The sequence below is a fragment of the Leopardus geoffroyi genome, chromosome C1 (genome assembly GCF_018350155.1).
Source record: "Leopardus geoffroyi isolate Oge1 chromosome C1, O.geoffroyi_Oge1_pat1.0, whole genome shotgun sequence".
NCBI classification, from domain to species: Eukaryota; Metazoa; Chordata; class Mammalia; order Carnivora; family Felidae; genus Leopardus; species Leopardus geoffroyi.
The window spans coordinates 92,520,921-92,539,012 of NC_059328.1; the positions used below are offsets into that span (position 1 = coordinate 92,520,921).

The 18,092-nt window shown below is 41.5% G+C and overlaps 1 protein-coding gene across 2 annotated transcripts in view; it reads left to right on the forward strand.

Moving 5' to 3' along the window:
- Nucleotides 1-17,019: 17,019 nt before the first annotated feature.
- Nucleotides 17,020-18,092, forward strand: part of FAM102B (family with sequence similarity 102 member B) — a 95,388-nt gene continuing 94,315 nt past the window's right edge. For both annotated transcript variants that reach the window (XR_006712567.1, XM_045478486.1), the window contains exon 1: nucleotides 17,020-17,557. Coding sequence is in view for 1 of the 2 variants with exons in the window: in XM_045478486.1 (XP_045334442.1) it covers nucleotides 17,421-17,557 (137 nt within the window). In the remaining variant the exon portion in view is untranslated. The remainder of the gene's footprint in view (nucleotides 17,558-18,092) is intronic.

Below are 18,092 nucleotides of genomic sequence, written 5' to 3' on the forward strand. Positions count from 1 at the left end.
TTTTCTGTGGTTGATTTCAAGCTTCATAGCATTGTGGTCTGAAAGTATGCATGGTATAATTTCAATTCTGGTAAACTTATGGAGGGCTGTTTTGTGACCCAGTATATGATCTATCTTGGAGAATGTTCCATGTGCACTCGAGAAGAAAGTATATTCTGTTGCTTTGGGATGCAGAGTTCTAAATATATCTGTCAAGTCCATCTGATCCAATGTCTCATTCAGGGCCCTTGTTTCTTTATTGAGCATGTGTCTAGATGATCTATCCATTTCTGTAAGTGGGGTGTTAAAGTCCCCTGCAATTACCACATTCTTATCAATAAGGTTGCTTATGTTTATGAGTAGTTGTTTTATATATTTGGGGGCTCCGGTATTCGGCGCATAGACATTTATAATTGTTAGCTCTTCCTGATGGATAGACCCTGTAACTATTATATAATGTCCTTCTTCATCTCTTGTTACAGCCTTTAATTTAAAGTCTAGTTTGTCTGATATAAGTATGGCTACTCCAGCTTTCTTTTGGCTTCCAGTAGCATGATAAATAGTTCTCCATCCCCTCACTCTCAATCTAAAGGTGTCCTCAGGTCTAAAATGAGTCTCTTGTAGACAGCAAATAGATGGGTCTTGTTTTTTTATCCATTCTGATACCCTATGTCTTTTGGTTGGCGCATTTAATCCATTTACATTCAGTGTTATTATAGAAAGATATGGGTTTAGAGTCATTGTGATGTCTGTATGTTTTATGCTTGTAGTGATGTCTCTGGTATTTTGTCTCACAGGGTCCCCCTTAGGATCTCTTGTAGGGCTGGTTTAGTGGTGACAAATTCCTTCAGTTTTTGTTTGTTTGGGAAGACCTTTATCTCTCCTTCTATTCTAAATGACAGACTTGCTGGATAAAGGATTCTCGGCTGCATATTTTTTCTGTCTAGCACACTGAAAATCTCGTGCCAATTCTTTCTGGCCTGCCAAGTTTCAAAAGAGAGATCAGTCACGAGTCTTATAGGTCTCCCTTTATATGTGAGGGCACGTTTACCCCTTGCTGCTTTCAGAATTTTCTCTTTATCCTTGTATTTTGCCAGTTTCACTATGATATGTCATGCAGAAGATCGATTCACGTTCCATCTGAAGGGAGTTCTCTGTGCCTCTTTGATTTCAATGGCTTTTTCCTTCCCCAGTTCAGGGAAGTTCTCAGCTATTATTTCTTCAAGTACCCCTTCAGCACCTTTCCCTCTCTCTTCCTCCTCTGGGATACCAATTATGCATATGTTATTTCTTTTTAGTGTATCACTTAGTTCTCTAATTTTCCCCTCATACTCCTGGATTTTTTTATCTCTCTTTCTCTCAGCTTCCTCTTTTTCCATAACTTTATCTTCTAGTTCACCTATTCTCTCCTCTGCCTCTTCAATCCGAGCTGTGGTGGTCTCCATTTTGTTTTGCATTTCATTTAAAGCGTTTTTCAGCTCCTCATGACTGTTCCTTAGTCCCTTGATCTCTGTAGCAAGGGATTCTCTGCTGTCCTGTATACTGTTTTCAAGCCCGGCGATTAATTTTATGACTATTATTCTAAATTCACTTTCTGTTATATTATTTAAATCCTTTTTGATCAGCTCATTAGCTGTTGTTATTTCCTGGAGATTCTTCTGAGGGGAATTCTTCCGCTTGGTCATTTTGGATAGTCCCTGGCGTGGTGAGGACCTGCAGGGCACTTCCCCTGTGCTGTGGTGTATAACTGGAGTTGGTGGGCGGGGCCGCAATCCGACCTGATGTCTGCCCCCCGGCCCACCGCTGGGGCCACAGTCCGACTGGTGTGTGCCTTCTCTTCCCCTCTCCTAGGGGCGGGATTCACTGTGGGGTGGCGTGGCCAGTTTGGGCTACTTGCACACTGCCAGGCTTGTGATGCTGGGGATCTGGCGTATTAGCTGGGGTGGGTAGGCAAGGTGCACAGGGGCAGGAGGGGCAGGCTTAGGTCGCTTCTCCTTAGGTGATCCACTTCAGGAGGGGCCCTGTGGCAGCGGGAGGGAGTCAGATCCGCTGCCGGAGGTTTGGCTCCGCAGAAGCACAGAGTTGGGTGTTTGCGTGGAGCGAGGAAGTTCCCTGGCAGGAACTGGTTCTCTTTGGGATTTTGGCTGGGGGATGGGCGGGGGAGATGGCGCTGGCGAGCGCCTTTGTTCCCCACCAAACTGAGCTCTGTCGTCCGGGGGCTCAGCAGCTCTCCCTCCCTTTGTCCTCCAGCCTTCCCGCTTTCTGAGCAGAGCTGTTAACTTATGACCTCCCAGACGCTAAGTCGCGCTTGCTGTCGGAACACAGTCCATCAGGCCCCTCCGCTTTTGCAGGCCAGACTCCGGGGCTCTGCTTGGCCGGCGAGCCGCCCCTCCGCCCCGGCTCCCTCCCGCCAGTCCGTGGAGTGCGCACCGCCTCGCCGCCCTTCCTACCCTCTTCCGTGGGCCTCTCGTCTGCGCTTGGCTCCGGCGACTCCGTTCTGCTAATCCTCTGGCGGTTTTCTGGGTTATTTAGGCAGGTGTAGGTGGAGTCTAATTGATCAGCAGGACGCGCGGTGAGCCCAGCGTCCTCCTACGCCGCCATCTTCCTCCATAAATTTCTTACAAAGGAATTTAAAAATCATAACCAATAGGGGCACCTGGGTGGCTCAGCCTAAGCTTTGGACTCTTGATCTCGGCTCAGGTCGTGATCTCAGGGTTCGTGAGTTCGAGCCCCACATTCGGCTCTGCACTGACAGTGTGGAGCCTGCTTGAGATTCCATCTTTCCCTCTCTCTACCCCTTTCCCACTTGCTCTCTCTTTCTCTCTTTCTCTCAAAACAAATAAATAAACTTTAAAAAATAAAAAAGTAATAACCAATAAACATGTGTTCAAATTGATAAAGCAGGGCTTAACTAAATGAGAGGTAAGAAATAGCAGAGAAATTTAGAATTAAAGTCTTAGAAACCTCTGCCAATTAAAGATCAATCAGAAACGAAAATAAAGGAATTCCGGAAATAAGGCATAGACGTTCAGATTTGATTAACAACAACAAAAGAATCAGCTTATACACAACTTTTCAGGAACATGTCTACAGTGTTAAGTCAAAGCACATCTGTATCCTTCAATACCAAATGTCACTCTAATCAACAAAGACAGATGGGAACCCTTTCCTTGTGCTATTATCCCTTTTGTACCACATAACCACTGTATCCTCCTTTTACTAACAACTTCTATCTGGGAGACAGCAACATCACCCTTGTTCTAGCTCAGGTTTATCACACTAGTACAAGGCCCCAGAAAAGATTTCCATAAATGAATATATTTGATTAACTAAAATACGTGCTAAGCAATCAAGCCTACACTGAAAATAAAGCCAAAAATTGACAAACCACTGAATAATTTCAATAAAACTTGCTTTTAAATTAGTTTATGAATTTATCTCAGTTTTCTTTCCTACATGTCACTGGAAAAATTTTTTTTCTTTTAGTGTTTTTTATCATCCACATTATTATTTTGTTTTTTTTTTTCTTGCTTCATAGTAAAACCATCAGGATGAGATTATGCTACAGCCTCCTTTGGCCAAACTGACCTGCCAAGCATGTGGCAATCTTCTTGTTCCCACAAAGCAACCACCCATCTTTTCTTAGCTGGGATTCTGAAGCATGCCAAAGAGAGGAAATGATACAGGGTATCTCCACATACCTTAAGTCTTGGCCCTCCTCTCCCTCAAACAACAACAACAATAGCATTTTATAAAGATAGCTCTTAAGAGTCAAAGGAGAACTTAAAATGAGTAAAGTTAAATATGGCATTAAAAGTATCAGAATAAATAGTAGCTTTATTGTATATTCCTACTGTAATTCTTTTCATATTGAAAATTAAAAACCACAGATTTTCTAAGTAAGGTCCTACTTAGAACGTTTTGTGTTATAAATGGGCTCACTTTAACAGATTCATCCCTATCTATCTAGTTAGAAAGTACTCTAGTAAAATAATCACTAAACCCTTAAAAAATATTTTTTTATCTTGACCAATTCTACAGAAACCTGAATATTCTCTCTCAGATCATACAAATGAAAATTATGCTTTCCAACTGGGAAATTATATTTGATTGCGTTAGTCATGATAACGACAGTAACCTGTCTCTAGGCTGTTTATTTGAACTACATTAACCACACCAGATTTAATCTAGAAAGCCCGAGTTTAAGTGTTCAAAGACCATGTAAGCTAAAAGCTTAAATCAAGTCCATCCATGGATGGGCACTTCTGTTGTTGTTGCTGTTGTTAAAGATAAAGATCTGGGCTATTTTAAGAATCTCCTTGGTTAAAGATTTTGAATGCAGTTAAAAAAAAATCTATATACCTCAGACACTTGGCTAACCAAGAAGGTCAGGCTAAGGTTAAAAGAGGCGGTTCTCCAATTTATCAGTCTGAGAACATAAATATACTTAAGTAATGAAGGGGACAACACTGAGTACAAGTAACGTGGACACTCATTATCACAGTGCAAAATTTAAGATGTCCCCCAATGCATTTCATACTTTCATCACTGATATCAGTTCAATCTTCAATTGAATATATATATTTCCAGCATAGAATATGAACATATTTCTTCCTTACAAGAGCATATTTTGCATATCAACCTTAATCCATTTCTCCTCCTGCATTCCTTAAATTAGCTTGAAGTACCACCACCCTTTTCGTCATGGAGACTCATAATATTGAAGTCATTTTTTTTTTTACTTGTTCCCCTTATTCCATCACTATATGCAATAGGTTGCCAGGACCTATGGATGCTACTTTTACAGTAACCTCTCATGCATCCTCTGTCTCTAATTCTCCTGCTAGTATCCCAATTCAGAGCCTATTTCTGCACTCTTGTAATAACTAGCCTTCTGACTGGCCCCTGCATTAGCCTCTCCCTAGACTAACTTAAATACTGTCAGAGCAATGTTCCTAATGAACATCCCTGATTTTTCATTCCCTTGCTCAAATGCCTCACAATCTACAAAATAAGGTCGAGACTACCCAGCCTAACATTTAAAACCAGGTTCTGGCCACAATCTATGTTTCCAAACCTGGTTTTCCTCTACTTCTTTTCATAGCTATTTTTTCCTTTGTTTCAACTTAGACTCTTTTGCTCCCTAACTTCATGTTTCCTGCCTCTCTGCCCTGGCTCAAGATGGAAGTGACCTTTCCTTCCTTCTCTACATTGGCAGAACCTACGCTTCCTTCAAGGCTCAAGGTCTAGCTCAATGCCACATCCTCCACAAAACCTTCTCTTAATGTCTCATCTGGAAGTAATTGCTTCCTTCCCTGAAGTATTCTGGTAGTTATGTAAATACGTCTTTCTCAACTTTCTTCTGTTTTTTTCCCCCATCCTCAACTTTTCTAGAAGTTTCAACTCTTATATGCTTTTGTATTCTTTAATTGAATACAAAATAATAGGGATTTAAGGCAAGTAAACATTTTATATCAAAGAAGACATAATCTAATGCATAAAAAAATATTGGACTTAGGGCACCTGGGTAGCCCAGTCAGTTAGGCATCCAACTTCGGCTCAGATCATGACCTCATTGTTCATGAGTTCGAGCCCTGCATTAGGCTCTCTGTTGTCATCAAAAGAGCCCACTTCAGATCCTCTGTCCCCCTCTCTCTCTGCTCCTACCCCACTCATGATTTCTCTCTCTCTCTCAAAATTAAATAAAACTTAAAAAAATAAAAATAAAAATAAAAATACTGGACTTGATAATATAGCTAGACAGCAGTAAAAAAGAAGAAAGAACATTATGATAAGGAATGAGTACTTATATTTATATAACAAAGTAAAATACTCTTTTCTAAGGAATATGTCCTCAAATTATTTATTCTGCTATATTCTACTGCAAAACTTATGAGTACTTTTTAATAGACAAACATGCCTAATCCTTTCATTTCCACCTTTTTTGTTATTAACACTAATCAATGATGCTGACCTATCTCTAAGTAGTTGAAATAACATTTGAAACACTATCAATTCATTGCTTCTCGGCCTTTTGGCTAAGATCAAGTGAAACACTATCAATTCAAACTATGATCTGAGAGGTGATTTGAGATCACCTTTAAAACATCATCGAATTCATTTTTTTTCACAGATGTCTAGCAAAGTGCTTGGTACATAAAGAAATACTAAATATTGAGTGAATTAATCTACAAAATAAGAGTTTTGATAGTATTCATTAGCTACTATCTCTGAGTGATAATGCTGTACTCAGAAATCAAGCCAAGAATGAGCTGGACAGAAAATAGGTGCTCAGTAAATATTTCTTGAGTTTTGTTTATATAATTTTAGAACTGGAGAGGATGTTTGAGATGATTTGCCTTCTGGTAATTGCTTTCTCTTCTATGCTTTTTGCATATGTTTACTGAGGCACATGTATTAGCAAGTATTTATTTCGCTTTTCCTCATGTTAACTCCTTGAATGCAAAGATACTATGATGACCCCCAGGGAAGCCTGATGCTTGGCAAAGTAAAGGCACTCAAATGTTTTCTGAGTGAGAGTGAGACTAGAACACTGCTGTGCAACATGGTAGCCATTAACCACATGTGCCTATTTAAGTTAATTAGAATTAAATATAATTTAAAATTTAATTCTTTAGTCACACCAGCCACATCTGATGTGTTTGATAACCACATGAGGCTAACATCTACCATACTGAACAGAGTAGAGACTATTTCCATCAGTGTAGAAAGTTCTATTGGACAGTGCTGGTCTAGACTATTTCCCTCATTTTGCAGAACAAAATGAGCTCAGGGAAAGTGTCGCTTGCTCCAAATCAAACCTCAAAAGCAGAACTAGGATTAAAACTTGGAACTTCTAAATCAATGTCCGTCATTGTTAAATCATAACTAATTTAACATAACTCATTTCAGAGCTCCAATTGTATGTAGCCATAACTTAGAGCTGGTGATATTATGAGAGGCATGGTATTTGTCTTAGGATTGCCACAGAGGAAATTTTATTTTTGTATTGTAATTGATCAATGTACATATTTTAGAAACAGGAAATATATGACAGATAAAAAATGTACCTAGAAGTTCTGTACTTCTGGTGTAAAAGTAGAAAATAATGCTATTTTTAAAAATGCTTTCCAGCTGCCTAGCTAAACAAAATAGTATTCTGGCCTTCTGCCAATTTAATTAGAAAATGCATAGAATAGGTTCTGGTTTAATGGTTGCTTTTTTAGTTTGGTTTCTTTAAAGATTCCTCTTTGGTTTACTAATTGAAAAAAGAATATTTGGATCAAAGTCAACAACTTAATCAGGTTTATTCAGATTTGGGACTCAAGATTGATTTGGTGTGAATTCTTTTTTTTTTTTTTTTAATCTTTATTTATTTTTGAGAGAGAGACAGCACGTGAACAGGGGAGGAGCAGAGAGAGAGAGAGAGACACAGAATGTGAAGGAGGCTCCAGGCTCCTAGCTGTCAGCACAGAGCCTGACGTGGGGCTCCAACTCACAAACACTGAGATCATGACCTGAGCCAAACTCAAACACTCACCTGACTGAGCCACCCAGGCACCCCTGGTGTGAATTCTTAAAAGATTTCCTCAGCTTTTTTTTTTTTTTTTGAGAGCATCAGTAATTTCTAAAATGCTTTTAGAGAAATAGCCATATTTTCTATGATTTCCATAATGTGTTTGCTTATGAATTTATTATTTACTATTCTCTAGAAAGAGAAATCTAGTTCTGCCTGATATGAATAATTATAAAGAAATGAAGAAGTGATCATTCCCATAGCTACCTTAATATTAGACCATGAAGGAGGCAAGAGAAGAAAGGACCAAATCAGGGTTTAAGGATCCCAGAAAAGGTTTCAGCCTAGGGTTTCTTAGGTTTCTTAGGTTATCACACTTGAACAGCTAAAGAACCCACTGTAATCCACTGTAATTATTCCCTGACTGGAAAGAGTTGTTAACTAAACATGGTGGTTTCTGATAGAAAAGTGTACAATCCAGTGTTTGTTTTTTTAAGAGCCGCAAAGGCAATTTGCCATCTTTCCACAGAAATTTGAAAAAAGGTAAAAAGAATTAGTGATGAAAGAAATCAAGTTTTCAAATTACTGGAGACACCTCAGAAAGTAACCTAGTTCTTTCTTTGAAAGCTTTTATTCTTCTATCAGGCAAACTGATATTTAAGACACCTAAATATCAGTATTTAGGTATCAGTAATATCCCTATTTAATCACAGGACCCAAGAAAGAAGGAGTGTTTTTACTGCCATGTTTCCTTTGATGTGAAATTAAAAAGCTTTTGCTTGGCTAGGAATGTTTTATTCAAACTTCTATTTCATTCTCCTACAATCATTCCTGAATAACTCTAGTTTGGTTTCAGGCAATGGAAAATTAAGGCAAGTATTTGAATTAACACTTTTAGAATATATGCTTTTTCCAAACTCAATATAGCAGTATTTCCCATGAAATGAACAATGTACAGGGGAAAAATATGTTATGAACTCCCAATGTTAATTTAAATTATTGTAATTATAAGGTTTCCTAAATTACATTCAACATAAAATTGGGGGGCACCTGGGTGGCTCAGTCAGTTGAGCGTCTGACTCTTGCTTTCGGCTCAGGTCACAATCTCACAGTGGTTTGTGAGATCAAGCCTTGCATTGGGTTCTGCATTAACAGTGTGGAGCCTGCTTGGGATTCTCTCCCTGTCTCTCTCTGTCTCTCTCTCTCAAAATGAATAAATAAACTTAAAAATAATTTCATAAAAAAATAAAAATCACACACAAAGTTAAATGCTAATTTCTCAGTCACCTCACAAACCAGTATTCTGGTCAAGGGTTTGGGAGAGTGAGTGAGGGGCTCTGCTATAAGTTGCTGATAGAAAGACCTGGGTTGGGGAGCCTGGCTGGCTCAGTCAGTAGAGCGTTTGACTCTTGATCTTGGGGTTGTGAGTTTGAGCCCCACATTGGGTGTAGATATTACTTAAAAATATAAAATCTTAAAAAAATTAAAAAATGAGAAAGACCTAGGCTGATGGAGGCTTTCTCATCTTGAGCACCTGGCTTCCAAGGCCAGCTTGGCATCAACATGCAGACATTAGATGGGGAAAGAGTAAAAGAATCGCATGCGGGAGGTGTGGAGACATTTTTTACTGTCACAACTAGGAAGGAGGGTCATCTAGGGGGTAGAGGCCAGGGATGCTGCCAAACACTGTATAATGCACAGGACAGCCCCACACAACACAGAACTGTCTGGTTCAATGTGTAAATAGTGCCAAGGGTGAGAAGCTCGTTGTGACCTATATAATCTAATAAGGTATCTTCCCCAATCACATCCAATATATAATTATGAAGCAAATGTATTGCAGCAAATACTTCCAGGTGGGAAAGAGGAAAAAGGGAAAGACTGACCCACTGCAAAGATGAAATTCTGCATGGAGGCATCATGATGACCCTGAAGTGCGAGAGGTTTCTTGCTTCTACATTCTGCAATGATCCCTCTTGTTTATAGTTCTCTGTGGTCACTGGCTCTACCCTCTGAAAGCTTTTCCTCTAAGCCCGCATGTGAAAGAGGTGTGGAGAAACGTGAATTCCTTGTAAAAAGTACAGCTTTTAATATAGGCAAATGGTGTCTTTAGCAATATATTCCCTCAAAAACTGAAAGACTTCTGATCTATTTGCATCCAGTCAGTTCCATTTGCCAGTAACACTAAAGTTCTTTCCTAGAAATAATTCTCAACCTAATTTATTTCTTTGCTTTTTCACCTCTATGCTTCTCTTCTTCCCAAAGGGCTATCAGATTTAAATATGAAGGCCACACCCTAAATCTAATCTTTGCTGCAGGGCTGAATTTTAATGGACCTTTGTTGCTCAAAAGCTTTTTCAATCCTATTTCCTATTCTTTGAAGTACAGAGCAGTTTTTCCAATCCCTTGAGGCTCCAAATTTCTGTACTTTCTATATTCCTTTTCATTTATGCTTGCAAACCTGCTTATTATTGCATGAGCTCATCTCATTTTTCTATTTTTTCTATCTTTTTTATTCTACAGAAAGAGAGAGAGAGTGTGTGAGCGGGGGAGAGGGGCAGAGGGAAAGAGTGAGAGAGAATCTCAAGCAGGCTCCACACTCAGCATGGAACCCAACACAGGCCTCAATCCCAAACCCTGGGATTATGACGCAAACTGAAATTAAGAGTTGGACGCTCAACCGATTGAGCAACCCGGGCACCCCTCATTTTTCTAATATCTTGCTAAATGCAGCATTAAACTTAACCTACTAACATTTCATTTTCCAACCTCTTCTAGAGCTATGGACTTTGTAGTCACCTTATTAGCCTTCTCAAATACTGCACGGAATTTTTTTTACCCAATGTCTTGCCGTAGGTTTCCATTTTCAAGCTCCTAATAATAGTTTTCTTGTTGTCTACTGCCTGCCTAATTTTAGATTTGCACTCTACTTCTGTAACAATTTCTGTATTAAGGTAATGCTAGCTGTTGAGGAAAACATACCTCAAAAAGTCACAGTAAAATCTGTTTCTTGCTCCCATAACAGTTCAGTATAAGTGTTCCTGGTCACGGTTGGAGGAACAAAAGAATAACCCTTTGCCACATAGTCACCTAGGGCCCCGGGCGTATGGAGGCTCTATCATCTTCAGCAAGTAACTTCAAATTTTTCCCTTTACACCAAATTCCAACCAGCAGATGCCAGAAGAGAGGGAGGATTATGTGTAGGAGGTTTCTGTGAGCCAGGCCTGGAATTGGTGCCATTATTTCTGTTCACATTGCACTGGACGTTAGAATTGAAGCAAAAGTGGAGTGTGCATCTTTCATGAAGTATTCTTGAAGGAAGGAACATATCTTTGTTCCTTCGAGCTTCTTGCTGGCTGGAATGGACAAATGGCACTAAAGCTTAAGCAACCATCTTAGACCACAGGATGAAAAGCACATGTTAAGGATGATGGAGAAACAGAGTTTGGGTCCCTGGTAATCATAGAGCTCTCATTCAAGTTTTGGACTCTTTACCTCCTGACCTTAATTAAGAGAGAAATAAACTTCTGTCATATTTAAGCCACTGTTGTTTTGAGTTTTTTGTTTTTTGTTTTTAAGTTGTGGCTTACTCTAACTTTAACTTATATAGTTATTCTCTAATTGTTTGCTATGGTTACCTTTTCTTTTGCCCACTCCTTTTGGTTGAAGACCTTTAATACTTTCTTCTCATGGTAGAGGGGACCATAAGAACTACCAAATCTCTGACACAAGTAGTCTCAGCTCATGTCGAGAGCATCTTTATTGTTTTACCTGAGAGATAAAACACTTAGGATTGGCCCATAAATTCAGATCATTTCAAGAAACACTATTGAATACCCACTAATGTCAGATACTGGGTGAGATACAAGAGATACAAAGGTGATTACAAACCATCCCTGCCTTTGGGAACTTTATTATAGGCTGTAGGGTAAATACTTAGATCTGCTGCCTCAACTTCCAATCTATCACTCTATTTGAAGAACTTGGAAAGCTAAAAATTATATTTCTCAAACTCCCTTGCTACCCAAATTCTAGGTACAAATAAGGTCTGCCAAATAGATGCACTTATGGGGGAAAAAAAATAACAGGTGCAAGTAAAATGAAGTGAAATGTTCCTGCTGCAGTAGCCATGTACAAGCAAGATGTGACAATGTGTTTACAGCATCCAGCCTCTTCACATGGGCTTCATGGTGGTGGTGGCAGCAGAAACAGGGTCCCATTGTCAGCTTCCCAGCCCAGCTACATTGTATAGTGTACGAGATATAGCCTATAGTCAGAATAGGCTAGTAACATGCTGTAGTAACAAGCAATCCCCAAAATCACAGTGGCTTAATGCCACAAATTTTCTTTCTCAGTGACAAAAAAAAAAAGTTTACTGCATGCACAGCAAAGGAGACCATCGACAAAATGAAAAAAGCAACATATAAAGAATCATACAGGGGCGCCTGGGTGGCTCAGTTGGTTAAGCGGCCGACTTGGGCTCAGGTCATGATCTCGTGGTCCGTGAGTTCGAGCCCCACGTCTGGCTCTGTGCTGACAGCTCAGAGCCTGGAGCCTGTTTCAGATTCTGTGTCTCCCTCTCTCTGACCCTCCCCCGTTCATGCTTTGTCTCTCTCTGTCTCAAAAATAAATAAACGTTAAAAAAAATAAAATAAATAAAAAATTAAAAAAAAAAAGAATCATACAACTCATAGCAAAAGAACCCCCAAAAAATCCAATTAAAAAAATGGGCAGAGGAAATGAATAGACGTTTTTTCCAGAGAAGACATACAGATGACCAATGAGTACATAAATGCTCAACGTTACTAATGACCAGGGAAATACAAACCAAACCACAATTAGATATCACCTCACACCTGTTAGAATGGCTATTATCAAAAACTTCGGAAATAACAAGTGCTTGGAAGGATGTGAAGAAGAGGAAACACCTGTTCACTTGTTGGTGAAATGAAAATTGGTGCTGCCACTATGGAAAACAGTATGGAGGTTCCTCAAAAAATTAAATGTTGAGCTACTATATGATCCAGAAATCCCATTTCTGGGTATATATCTGAAGGAAACAAAAATCACAGTCCCCCCAAAATATCTGCACTCCTGGGGTGCCTGGGTGGCTCAGTCAGTTAAGCATCTCTTGATTTTGGTTCAGGTCAAAATCTCACATTTCATGAGATGGAGCCTCATGTCAGGCTGCATGCTGACAGGGTAGAGCCTGCTTGGGATTCTCTCTCACTACCTCTTTGTCCTACCCCTGCTGGCATGTGCTCTGTCTCTCCTTCTCTCTCTCTCTCTCTCTCAATAGATAAACATTAAAATATATATCTGCCCTCCCATGTTCATAATAATTATTTATAATAACCAACTCCTGGAAATAAATTTAAGTGTCCATCAATAGCTGAAAATATAAAAAAAAATGTGGTATGTTTATACAATGACGTCTTATTTAGCCATAAAAAAGAAAGACACCCTGCCACTTGGAACAATATGGATGGACCTTGAGGACACTATGCTAAGTGAAATAAGTCAGACACAGGAAGACAAATGCTGCATGATCTCACTTATATATGGAATCTAAAAAACAACAACAACAGCAAAACCAAATTCATAGATACAGAGAACAGACTGCCAGAAGTGTGGGGAGAAGGGAAGGCAAAACAGGGGTAGGGGGTCAAAGTTATAAGATAAATAAGTTCTGAGATGTAATATATACCATAGTGACTGTAGTTAATACTGTACTGTGTATTTGAAAGTTGCTAAGAGAGTAGATCTTGAAGTTCTCATCACAAGAAAACAAATTTGTAACTATGTGAGGTGATTGATATTAACTAAACTTAAGGTAATCACTTCATAATATATACCTATATCACATCATTATATTGTACATCTTGGACTAATCTAATGTTATATGTCAATTATATCTCAACAAAACTGGGGGGGCAGAACTTTACTATGGGTGTGGTTAGTTGTTCTTCATGTGCTGACTCAGTGGTCTGGGCTGCTTCGATCTTGTGGCTACTACATTTTAACCCAATATTTCCTCTATGACTGTTGTGGCAAGGAAGAGAACGTCTAGAAAACTTTTCAAAGGCTTTTCACTGCCTCATTCTTGAACTGACACATTACTTCTCACATTTGATTGGCTAGAGCTAGTCACGTGGCCCCACCTAACTGCAAGAGGATCAGGAAAGGTAATCTTCCATAGGCCCAGGCAACAAAGGAGAATCAGATATTAGTGAACACTAGTAATGTTTACTATAAATGATGTGACCTTGAATTCAACAGTCTGTTGACTTCCATTCCTCCAGCCCTTTCAAGGGTTTGAAGCACTGAATTGCCTGATATAGTTTTGTTTTTTGAAATATGTAGAGTGGTTTCAGGTCCTGATGGTGAACCTGACTGAATCAGATATGGGCTGGTAGCTTTCTGTCTCCTTACCTTTAACTTCTCTCTACCCCTCTGTGCCTTACTCTGGGTTCCAGAAGGCCATCCTCTATGAACTGCATCTTCCAGGTTCCTTTGTCCTCTGCCTTTGGATCATGGGAGGTACCAGCAGGAGCTCAGAGGCAGGAAGTGAGAGAGGTCAGGATATTTATCCCCCCTCATTTCAACTCCCCACCAAACTGTGGGTCTCTTACCCTGCCCTCAGAAAAGAGTCCTTTTATTAAACTTTCCTCATGTAAAAATTTTGAGTGTGATATCTGTTTCTTGCCTGGACTTTGATTCATAAAAGGTGTTTAATAATCACACCATGGATCAAAAAGAGAGTGCTACTAATTCTCTCCCTCCTCCAGCTGAAGGTCTTTATAAAATGCAAATCAAAATATATCATTCCTCTGTGTTAAAATGTCTAAGGCTGGCTATTATATCCTTGTCACCACACCCCACTCTAAGTTGTGGCCAGACTAAACTACTTTCAGTTCCTCTTGCACCATGGTCTCTCTTCCTCTGAGCCTTTGCACATGCAGTACCTTCTTCCTGGTAACTGCTCCCTACCCCCCACTCTCATCATTCAGACATCAGCGTAAATGTCACTTACCCCAGAAACTCTTCCATAAGAGTTAGAGGTTATTATGTGTTCCCAAGGAAACCTCTATTTACCAGCACATATAGATAGAACTCGAAGTTACATCGTACTGCAACTGCCTGGGGACTTACCTGTGTCCTCTGGTAGACTGTAGCATATAAAACTGGGACAGCAACTCAGATCTCTAGGGCCTATTAAGGTGCTTGGTATATAACAGGCTCTCAACAAATCTTAGATAGTACCCAAATGTTATTGAAAAAGCCTGAAGCCTCCTCCTCTACCTACTGTCCTATCTCTTCTCATTCACTGACAAAAATCATAAAAAAATTTTAGTCACCCAGTTCTCTTTACTACCTTTAATTTACTTCCCGGACCATTTGAATCTTAATTGGCCACCACCTTTTAAGGGGACTTCTCTTGCCAATGGTACCAATGACCTCCTAGATCTTCAAATAGATTCTTTTTAGTCTAAATCCTCCAGGAATGCTCTGCAGGCTTTCTGGAAACTCCCTCCTCTGTTCTCCAGGGACCATGGCGTGCATGCACGCGCGCTCTCTCTCTCTCTCTCTCTCTCTCTCTCTCTCAATATTCTGTTTGCGAATCTATGCTATCCTCCATTCATTTATAAGCCCCTGTTTGTCTTGTTCATTCCTATCTCTAGTACTGAGCATAGTGCCTGGCACACAGGTCTTAATAACTATAAATTTCAAATGATTAAAACTCTTGGTTTTCAGGTCATCTCTCTTGATCTCCTCTTTCTTTGACTGTCTCAGGCACCTTCATAGGCTCCTCTTCTCCCATCTACCCATGAAATATTGTTCAAAGTAACTCATTTTTATCCACCTCTGGGGCTTCAGCCATCAGAGAAAATACTCTAAATTCCACATGTTTTCAATCTTAACCTTTCACCTGAGCTAAGGCCGCCCTCCTCGCCCTATATATCTCACAGGCAATTCAAATAAAGACTCATTATCTCTTCTATTCCCAGCCTGCCCTCCTCCTGCTTCCAAAACTCAACCAATGGAATTAACATGCATCTAATTGTCCAAATTACATACCCCAAAGTCCCCTTAACTCTTCCCACTGCCTTTCCTCCCTGTCCTGTTGGGCAGCCAACTTTATCCACTACCAACCCCCCAGCCCCAAACTCCTGTACTCTGCCTCTGGGTCTTCTATTTCTTCCACCCTGAACACGGGAAAATCCTATTCATCCTTATCCAGAAAGTGTCAACTTCACTTAATTGTTTCCTCTTCTGAGTTCTAGACAAATTGCTTCTTCATTCTGAACAAACACAACTTGATGCTAGATTTAGTTTTTAATGACTGCTTTATATATGTCTCTCACTAAGTTGTTAAATTCTTGAGGGCAGGTTTTTGGTTTTTTGATCACTGGGTCTAGCCAATGACTGACATTTCAGGAAATTAAAAACTATTTTATATAAATGAATGCATGAATAAAAGAGTGAACTGAGAATGAGAAGCTCTTCAATTACAGCTTTCAGAGATTAGTGGGAGGGAATATTTGAGTTGAAAGGACAATTCAGTTTGAAAACACTAACTTTATGTATCCAAGTAGGCAAATATATTGTAATAACATATGCATGCCTATGGAAAGAAGGTAATTGCTATGCATCTAAGGAGGCTTTATTTTCAGGCTTTTCAGTTCTTTGTTATCAACAGCCACAATTTAAAAGGGAAGGTATTCTTTTAACCCTTCCTATAGTCTTTTATTCTAGGGATAGGAATTAAAGTATAAATAAGACAGGGCACCTGGGTGGCTCAGTTGGTTGAGCGTCTGACTTCCCCTAACGTCATGATCTAACAGTTCCTGAGTTCCAGCCCCATGTCTGGCTGTGCTGACAGCTTGGAGCCTGGAGCCTGCTTCTGATTCTGTGTCTCTCCCTCTTCCTCCACCCGTCCCCCACCCCCCCCCCCCACCCCCCTTGTGTTCTCTCTCTCTCTCTCTCTCTCTCTCTCTCTCAAAAATAAATAAATAACTTCACATACATACATACATACATACACATAAAGGAGAAAATGCGTCCACAGTAGTTGAGTGCCTGGGCATTTGGTAGGCCCTCCACACATTTTAATCCCTTTCCTTTTTCCTACCTCGTCCTAATATTAGAAGCCTCCTGACTTCAGAATACGTAAAGGAAATCTTAGTTATAGGATTTCAATTTGATGAAAGTAACGTCGTGGAGATTCTGATTAACCCTATTAACCCATGACTCTCAAACTCAAGAGGGGTGGAAAAAAATCACTGGAGGGGGAAGGGAGAAAGGAGGCGAAGCAAAAACTGAAAGAAGGCTGGGGGGAAGCTGTAGAAGGAAGCTCCATTTTGGTTGGGTTTTGTCTTTTTTTAACCCCAGAGAGGCGTGACGCTCTAACTGCCGTCGTGGGTCAATTTCCCGGCGAAGCGCCCGCCCGCCCCGAATTTCCTCGCCCGCCCTCCCGCTTCCGCCCGCGGTGCGCTGCTGGCCGCCGCCGCTGGGGGCGCCTCTGGCCCGGTTGGCGCTGAGGCGGCGGCGACAACGGCAGTCTTCAAGTCTTCGCCTCTCTGGGCTCTCAGACGCGCGGCGGCGGCGAGCTGCACACCGAAAAGGCGCCCACCGCCCAGGCGAGCTGCAGCACGACCGCTCCTCGCGGGCGGGCGGGGTCCGCGCCGCCGCGCTCCGGCCCGGGCTGCCGCGAGAGGCGGCGGCGGAGGCGGCGGCGGCCCCTGCCCCGGCTCCAGCCGGCCCGCGGCGCCCCCCGGCCGCGCCCCCGCGCGCAGCTCGCGGCCCTGGCCCTGGCCCTGGGGCTGCGCGGACCCGGGTCTCCGGCGAGCTGAGGCGGCGGCGCCGGCCCGCGCGCCCCTTGGGGCCGCCCCCGCATCCCGCTCGCCGGCGTCTGGCTCTCACGATGATGAAGAAGAAGAAGTTTAAGTTTAAGGTGGACTTTGAGCTCGAGGAGCTCTCCTCGGTGCCCTTCGTCAATGGGGTCCTCTTCTGCAAGATGCGGCTGCTGGACGGCGGCAGCTTCACCGCGGAGTCCCCCAGGTAACTCGCCCTCGGAGCCTCCCGAGCCGTTCCGCCTGCCCCGAAGGGGTTTGTTTCATGGGCAGCTTGTCTTTCCTTGCCCCGTTTACTTCAGGGGGAAGGCCAGCCTCGTGAGCTCCTCGTCCTCTAGGGACCCAGTCTGAAATCAGTCAGGAGTTTATTGATCTGCACAAAGTGCTTCGCAAATGGGTCCATCCCAGCTGGGCTTGGCTCCTGCTCTCCTGATTCCAGATGGTTCCTGGTATCTACTCTTCCCTCCTAAATTCTCTAGGAATGGGTGCAGTGGCCAGAAGGGAGAGAATGCTTCTGGTTTCTCTTAAGACATTTACGTATTTGTGAAATGCAAAGTGGAAATTGAACTGTTATTGAAACAGAAACAAAAATAACCCAAACCGCTTGCGTTCCAAGAGCCCTCACTCTGAACAGAAACCTGTGCTTAGCATTAACTCCTTTTCTTTTGTTTCTTAGTGGGGGGGGGGGGGGGGGGGTACTCAGAAGCCCAGGATGTGGCCAAGGTAGGCCTGATCAGGCTTGT